Here is an 8347-nt window from a genome sequence, read left to right on the forward strand (position 1 = left end):
CGATTCTCCTGCTTCAGCCTCCTGAGTAGCTGGGATTACAGGCGCATGCCACCACGCCTGCCTATTTTTTGTATTTTTAGTAAAGACGGGGTTTCACCATGTTAGGCTGTTCTCGAACTCCTGACCTTGTGACCTGCCCGTCTCAGCCTCCCAAAGTGCTGGGATTACAGGCATGACAAATGAAATTTTAAGAAAAAAAATTCAATTTATTATCAACATAGTAAATTTACTTACATCTCGATCTACTGTAGTTGCAAAACCAATAGCTTCTTTTTGTGTACAGTTAACAGCTTTCTGAAGAGTATAAATAACTTGTTCGTAGGTGTGAACCTCATCATTAAACAGCATGCAATAGTAGGTGTCACTCTTCTCTCTGTGGGATAAAATATTAATGATATATTAATTACCTATTTGTTTATTATCTTGCTCCAGACTGACTTATTAAGAGACTACTTTGTCCTATGCGATGTGCTAGGTATTGAACACATATCTGTAAAGAATTCACCTGTGGTCCCGTGCTCTATGATACTACAGTCTGGTGGGCAAAATACATATTGCACATATGACTCTGTATAAACAGGTTTTTATTAAGAATAGAAGGTAGAGCAGGGTATAACAGGCCTGGGAGCTCAGAGAACTCTTGGAGAAGTAATCTGAGACCCAAAGTCAGAATTGGCTATCAGTAGCTCTCAACTGGGGGAAAGTCCCCTGCATCTCTCATAGCTGACCATTTGGCAACATCTGGAGACACTTCTGATTGTCAAGACTGGGGCCTGGGGTGCTGCTGGCATCTAGTGGGTAGAAGCCAGGGATGTTGCTAAATATCTTGCAATTCACCAGACAGCCCCCGTAACAAAAAATTAATCTGGCCCCTAATTCCAATAGTGCCAAGGTTGAGAAACCACGGGCCAGAGGAAGGTGAAAGCAAAGGTGCTAAGGTGGCAAAGGTAAACACTGGGAGATGGAGCATAAGGAAGAAGGGGTCGATTAGTATGACATTAGTCTGGTCTGGAGAAAGAAATCTTGAACAGCTTATAATGGTTTTTTTAGTTTGTTTGTTTTGAGACACGGTCTGTTGCCCAGGTTGGAGGGCAGTGGCACAATCATGGCTCACTACAGCCTCAACCACCCAGGTTTGATAGATCCTCCTGCCTCACGAATAGCTAGGACTACAGGCATATACCACCCTGCCCAGCTAATTTTTACATTTTTTGTAGAGATGGTGTCTCACTATGTTGCCCAGGATGGTCTCCAACTCCTGGACTCAAATAATCTACCTGCCTTGGCCTCCCAAAGTGCTAAGATCATAGGCATGAGCCATTGTGCCAAGCCAGCTTATAATACACTTTAATTTTTGCCATTCTAAGGACAATAAAAAATTTGAGATAGGAGATATAATCAGAATTGTCTTAAAGTTCACTTTGGCTGCAGTGTAGAAAATGAATTGTAAGGGGTAAGAATGTACATGGCAGTCCAGTTAGGAGGCCATGCTGTCCCCAAACGAAATTAATTTGGACTAGGATACTACAGTATACTATAGTATACTATACAACAACAATACTATAGTAAAAATCATGAGGTACTAAGTCATTTTCATCATTTCCAAAAAGGTATGGTCAACTCTATTAGAAAACACTTATCTGAAACACAATTGAGAAAGCAAAAAAAAAAAAAAAAAAAGCACCAATGTCCCTCAGATCCTTATTCCAGCTTGTATTCATTCTAAACTACAACTAATTCCAACAAGCTTGGTCTTACTTCTAAGCAAGAAAGAAGGTTGTTTGAGACAAGCACACTAACAAGGAAAATAAAGCCCTAATCTTAATATATCCGTGGCAGAATCCAGTTCTCTGGTCACAAGTTTGTAACCTCAATAATTTAAGTAAAAATGGTAGATGTACACTAAAAAAGCACAGTGTAGAAATACATTTTATTAAAAGTCAGAATCAAAATGATTAAAATTGAATTTGAGCATTTATTCAAACCAGAAACCTCATTTATATCAAAGAGTTCATTCCCTAATGATATTAACACATAACAAAACAAAAAGTAACGTTGTAAAGTTAATCTATCATTTTATCATACAATCAAAGAGAAAACTGGTTATGCCTGAAACCAGTCCTAGAGCTACGACAAAGCTTAAATCTGGCTACAAACCAACTAATCAATCAACCAGCCAACCAAACAGGGAGAAACCTCCACCAATTAAATGGATCACATGTTTTAAAACTACAAAATCAAGGTATTGTTCTACTAAAAACTCATTATTAAAAAATGATTATGCCCTATACTAGTTGTGTTAAAGTTAAAATTTAGCAGTTCTTCATACACAAAGAATAAACAGGTTATACTTACACCATCTCTAAATCTGCTGGCAATTCACTTTCTTTTTCCCAGGTTAATATTTCTACTGCATACCGAAACATAATAGCAAAAATGTTGTAAGTTCTTGCTATCACATCTTCTGATAAATGAACAAGAGGATCCTGAAAGAAACAACAGGAAAAATAAAAAATAAAAAATAAAACAAAGGGCAACCACGTACATTAATTTTCATTCTGCTTCCCTCCCTCAAAATAGTATAGTAAAAAGTTAGCTGGTCTTCCAGCTTCAGCTTCTCTTCAGTGAATTTGATCCTATACATTACCACCCTAACAAATACAGCTTCTTAAAAGTTTTAGTTCAGAATAATCCAGTTATTCAATCAATTCAATCAAAATATTCAATGGCACTCAAATGCTTAATGAACAAATCTAAACATTTTAGAATGGTATTCCACGATCTCAAAAACCTAATATCAAACCAATTTTATAGCTTCGTATCTTACTAACCCCCAATTTCTAGAATACACAAAGGACTATTACCTAAGGAAGGGCAAGCAATATTGAGTTTTATAGGTATAAAAGAGAGCTTGATTTTGACAGTTTTAAAGGTGAGAACTCATGACTTTCAGAAAACTGCCCGTTGATGTTGTAAGAAGAACTCACTTGTCTACTTTCAGCAGGGTGAGACGTGTATGCATGTTAACAGGCAACTTCATACATTAGATTTAACAGTGAAAGAGTCACTGAATTTCTAGGGTAATGTAAAAAAGTATTACTTTAAACATATGCTATGTTTAATCAAGGTAATTTTCAGTCAAGGTTGGCAAAATGTTTTGCACTATCTTTCATCTTAATGCTTTATCTTAAATCTAAACTCTTCAGTTTAATGGCTAAGTAGCATTATTTTCATTTCTCACATTAAAATAGCAGTATGTTCCAACATCATGGGATGGGCATCAGCAGATCCCTGAAAATAAATACACACACACACACACACACACACACACACACACACACTGCATAAAAATAAAACGTAGTGGCAAATATGAAATATGTATTTAATATTCATATAAAATATATAATTACATTTTATAAAGTACATAATACATATTTTATAAATATATAATTAAATATATATGTGTATATATTAATGTGAATGTATATATACATACACACAAACACCTATCTGTGGAGACAGAACATTTTTGCATACCCACACCAAAGATGAGCCTAATGGAACTGATATAAAACAAATGGAGAAGGTGGAATAAAAGAATGGGAGGCTGGGCACAGTGGTTCATGCCTGTAATCCCAGCACTTTGGGAGGCTGAGGCGGGTGGATCACGAGGTCAGGAGATTAAAACCATCCTGGCTGACACAGTGAAACCTGTCTCTACTAAAAATACAAAAAATTAGCTGGGCGTGGTGGAGGGTGCCTGTAGTCCCTGCTACTTGGGAGGCTGAGGTAGGAGAATGGAGTGAACCGGGAGGCAGAGCTTGCAGTGAGCCCAGATCACGCCACTGCACTCCAGCCTGAGTGACAGAGTGAGACTCTGTCTCAAAAAGAAAAGGGAAAAAAAAAAAAAAGAATGGGCCAGGCACGGTGGCTTGGCTGGGCACGGTGGCTCATGCCTGTAATCCTAGCACTTTGGGAGGCCGAGGGTGGATCACCTGAGGTCAGGAGTTAAAGACCAGCCTGGCCAAAGTGGTGAAACCTCATCTCTACTAAAAATACACAAGTTAGTTGAGTGTGGTGGCGGTGCCTGTAATCCTAGCTACTTGGGAGGCTGAGACAGGAGAATCGCTTGAACCTAGGAGGTGGAGGCTGCAGTAAGCCGAGATCATGCCACTGTACTCCAGCCTGGGCAACAGAGCAAAACTCGGTCAAAAAAAAAGAATGGAGAAAAAAGGACAAAGATGCCTAAAACAGATGGGTCTAGAGCTTGAAGAAGGTAAACTTCCTTTTCTCAGTAAGAAGCAGATTTTTCAAATATTAATAGCACATTTTACCTATAACCCCTCTCATACAGGCTGCTTTATATGCCCCATTGAGGTTGGTTGGTTGGTTTGTTTTTTGAGACAGAGTTTCACTCTTGTTGCCCAGGCTGGAGTGCAATGGCACGATCTCGGCTCACTGAAACCTTTACCTCCCGGGTTCAAGCAATTTTCCTGCCTTAGCCTCCTGAATAGCTGGGATTACAGGCATGTGCCACCATGTCCGGCTAATTTTGTATTTTTGGTAGAGACGGGGTTTCTTCATGTTGGTCAGGCTGGTCTCAAACTCCTGACCTCAGGTGTTCCACCTGCCTTGGCCTCCCAAAGTGCTGCGATTACAGGTGTGAGCCACTGTGCCCAGCCAGGTTTTTTGTTGTTGTTGTTTTTTCTGCTAGAAGGTTTATTACTATTTGTTATGAAGTCTTTAGAAATCACTGACATGGTGAAATCACTTGTATACAAAAAGAATCAGAGCTGGTCCCTTCTGCGGATTCAAACAAGAGTAGGTATTAATAATAATAGGAACCTCATACGATACCAAAATAGAAAGTGGAATCAAAATTCAGCTTTCCTGGTGCTGCTATCTCACAAAACAGTCATTCCATTTCTTACAGTTATATCCCATAAGACAAAAACATTTAAGGATTGAAGAGTTTGACAAATAGGGTTTATAAAACTTTAATGGTCCTGGAACAGACACAACCACCAATGCTTGAGAATCCTAATCAATTGTTTCCAAACTCTATTTTACAAAAATCCCAGGGTCTGGTAGAGGTGTTTCCTATTTGAATAAAAATGTCAGTTCCAAAATATATTCTAGGCTGAACATGGTGGCTCATGCCTAAAATCCCAGCACTTTGAGAGGCTGAGGTGGGAGGACTGCTGGAGCCCAAGAGTTTGAGACCAGCCTGGGCAACACAGTGACACCCCATCTCTACAAAAAAATTAAAAAATTACCAGAGAGTAGTGGTGTATGATTGGGAAGCTGAGGTGGGAGGACTGCTTGAGCCTGACTGGTGGAGGCTAAAGTGAGCCATGATCTTGACACTGCAACTTCTCCAACCCTGGGCAACAGAAAAAAAAAATCTAAAATGTGTTACATTCCATATTGGAACACCAACTGATAATTTTTTTTTTGCTACATTAACCCAGTTTGAGGCAGGCCTAGACAGATTCTTCTGCCATCTCTGTATACACACATTTTAACTTCTAAGAAATGTATCACTCATCATAAAGAATTATTTCTGCAGTGAAGAGATGCTACACCTGTACAAGTCTACTAATGTTATGACGGTAAATTAAATGTCAGGAAAGACAGACATTCCTGCTCAAACTGCCCTTTTCATAGCATAAATCAGTTGGAACAATAAATGACATCCTATTGTATTATCTATTATTACTAATAATTTTAGCTCTCTGATTATATTTATGCTACAGAATGTTCATCTGCTGGTGAGCCTACTTTAACTTACTATTCTTTCAAGCTGGAAGAATGCAAGGCATGTTGTTAAAAAGGTTGTTAGTGGTTATTTTAGAGGGCACTAGGAATTATGGAGAACTTTATCTTTTATGCAGTATATTCCTATAATATTTGAATTTGTAAAATGTAAGCATGTATTACAATAAAGATTTTAACTGTTATCATATGCAAAGTAGGTATGAATGAGGATTTTCTCCATACTGCCAAACTAAAAATATAGAAATAAACTAGAGTCTGCAGTCACCAAAACAACCTCACTTATCTCATAAACTGACTTTCTAACAACACACATTTCAATTTACAAAAAAATAAATCTATTATTAATACCACTTTAATGTGCTTTATTACTTTTTAAAATTAAATTTTCATTTAAAAAAACAATTCTGGCTGGGCATGGTGGCTCACACCTGTAATCCAAGCACTTTTGGAGGCCGAGGCAGAATTGCTTGACCCCAGGAGTTCGAGATCAGCCTAGCAGGGTATGGTGGTAAGTGTCTGTGGTCGCAGCTACTAGGGAGGCTGAAGTGGGAGAAATCGCTTGAGTTCATATGGTCAAGGCTGCAGTGAGCTACGATTGCACCACTGTACTTCAGCCTGGGAAACAGAGCTAAGACCTCATCTCAAAAAAACAAAACAAAAACATAACAAAACAAAAAAACCAAATCCCAAACCATGCAATAATTCCACCAAAAATGCTTTTTAAAACCAGTATAAGGTACTGTGTTAAGAGTATCATTACTGGAGTCTATACTATATGGCTTTAAATCCCAGTCCCATAATTTGCTATGTGGGACACTTTGGGCAAGTTTTATCTTTCTAAACTCAAGTTTCTCTTTTTTTCTTTTTTTTTAAAGACAGGGTCTCTCTCATCCAGGCTTATATCTCCTTGTAGCCTGAAACTCCTGGGCTCAGTGACCCTCCACTTCAGCCTAAAAGTCAATTTTTTATAAAATATTGGTAACAGCATTATCTATCTTATGAGGCTGTTTTGGGAATTAAATGAGATAAACCAAGTAGTCACCATTAACATCTAGTTATTAATAATTACTGATCTGAATTCAAATAGATGGAAGTAGCACTTGTGAGTGAAATTTCAGATTAAAAAATCTTCACTAAGGTTGTTGTTCAGTTAATATTTCTTATTTAACTAAATCTTCATTCCAAATAGGATTTACAGCAATTTAAGAATACATCTACATCCCAACTACTTAGGAGGCTGAGACAGGATGACTGCTTGAGTTCAGGAGTTGAAGATCAGCCTGGGCAACACAATAATAAAAACCATGTCTCTAAAAATAAAATAAAATAATTTTTTTAAAGAATGCACCTAATAGAGTGGTATATAAAAAAAGATGTAAAAAGCAGATAAAGGAAAATAAAGATAGGAAAATAAACCGTAGTCAAGGTAACATCTATATATAAGTAGAGATCATATAAATTTCCACACAACTACGACAGGCAGGCTGTTTCCAACCATTTGGCTCTTTTTCCAGAAGTCTCAACAAAAGGAAACACAATCAGTTATGAGATTCACACCAGGAGAAACATAACATTTCTTAATACAGAGACCTAAGAGAAATTCCTTATGGACTCCTATAGACTAACAAAAGAGATACCACATACTATGTGTTGGTTCTCAACTGGGAGAGGTACAACTCACCAACCTCCCCACTCACTCCCACACCCAAGGGGCCACTGGAAAACTTAGCCGGGCATTTTTTGTTGTCACTGTAGTGGAAGATGCTAGTGACATATAGGGAGTGGGAACTGAGTAGGCGAAACACAATGCTTTCAATAGCCTACACCTAGGGTCAACAAACTTTTTCTGTGAAGGAGATAGTATATTAGTCTTAGCAGGCTATAGAGTCTCTGCTGCAACTACTCAATTTTGTTAGTAATGGGAAAACAGCTACAAATACTACATTAAAATTTAAGCATGACTGTGCTTCAGTAACATTTTATTTATGGACACTGAAATTTGGATTTCATCTAATTTTCTCATGTCACAAAATATAATTCTGTTGATTTTCTTCAACTATTTAAAAACAGATACAAGAACAGGTTGCGGACAAGATGTGATCTGTAGGAGTCACAGCTTGCTGAACCCTGTCCTACCCAAGGAATATCTCACCCCCAAATGCAAAGATATGAGAAGACCTGTAGAACTCTTACACAGTACTTCTATAAGTATATCAGCAGGTTTCTCCCAGCTTTTTCTGAAGATGTAGGCTAAATGTATGACAAAAAAATTTTGTTCAATAGTTACTGGGAACAGGTATGCTAAACACAATGCTATCTTAATATCTTATAGTCTTACCCTTGAAGACTTCATTTCTCTTTTTTTTGAGATGGAGTTTAGCTCTTGTTGTACAGGCTGGAGTGCAATGGCGCAATCTTGGCTCACCACAACTTCCGCCTCAGGTTCAAGAGATTCTCTTGCCACAGCCTCCCGAATAGCTGGGATTACAGGCATGCACCACCACACCCAGCTAATTTTGTATTTTTAGTAAAGACGGGGTTTCTCCATGTTGGTCAGGCTGGTCTCGAA

At 38.1% G+C, this 8347-nt stretch overlaps 1 protein-coding gene across 1 annotated transcript in view; it reads right to left on the reverse strand.

The window, feature by feature from the left end:
* Positions 1-8347, reverse strand: part of UBR2 (ubiquitin protein ligase E3 component n-recognin 2) — a 135872-nt gene that overhangs the window by 84218 nt on the left and 43307 nt on the right. The window contains exons 5-6 of the mRNA XM_011960442.1: positions 2356-2486; positions 235-373 (exon numbers count right to left, since the gene is read on the reverse strand). Of these exons, the coding sequence (XP_011815832.1) occupies positions 235-373; positions 2356-2486 (270 nt within the window). The remainder of the gene's footprint in view (positions 1-234; positions 374-2355; positions 2487-8347) is intronic.

Source organism: Colobus angolensis, unplaced genomic scaffold (assembly GCF_000951035.1).
Source record: "Colobus angolensis palliatus isolate OR3802 unplaced genomic scaffold, Cang.pa_1.0 Scaffold51, whole genome shotgun sequence".
In the NCBI taxonomy this organism is placed as follows: Eukaryota; Metazoa; Chordata; class Mammalia; order Primates; family Cercopithecidae; genus Colobus; species Colobus angolensis.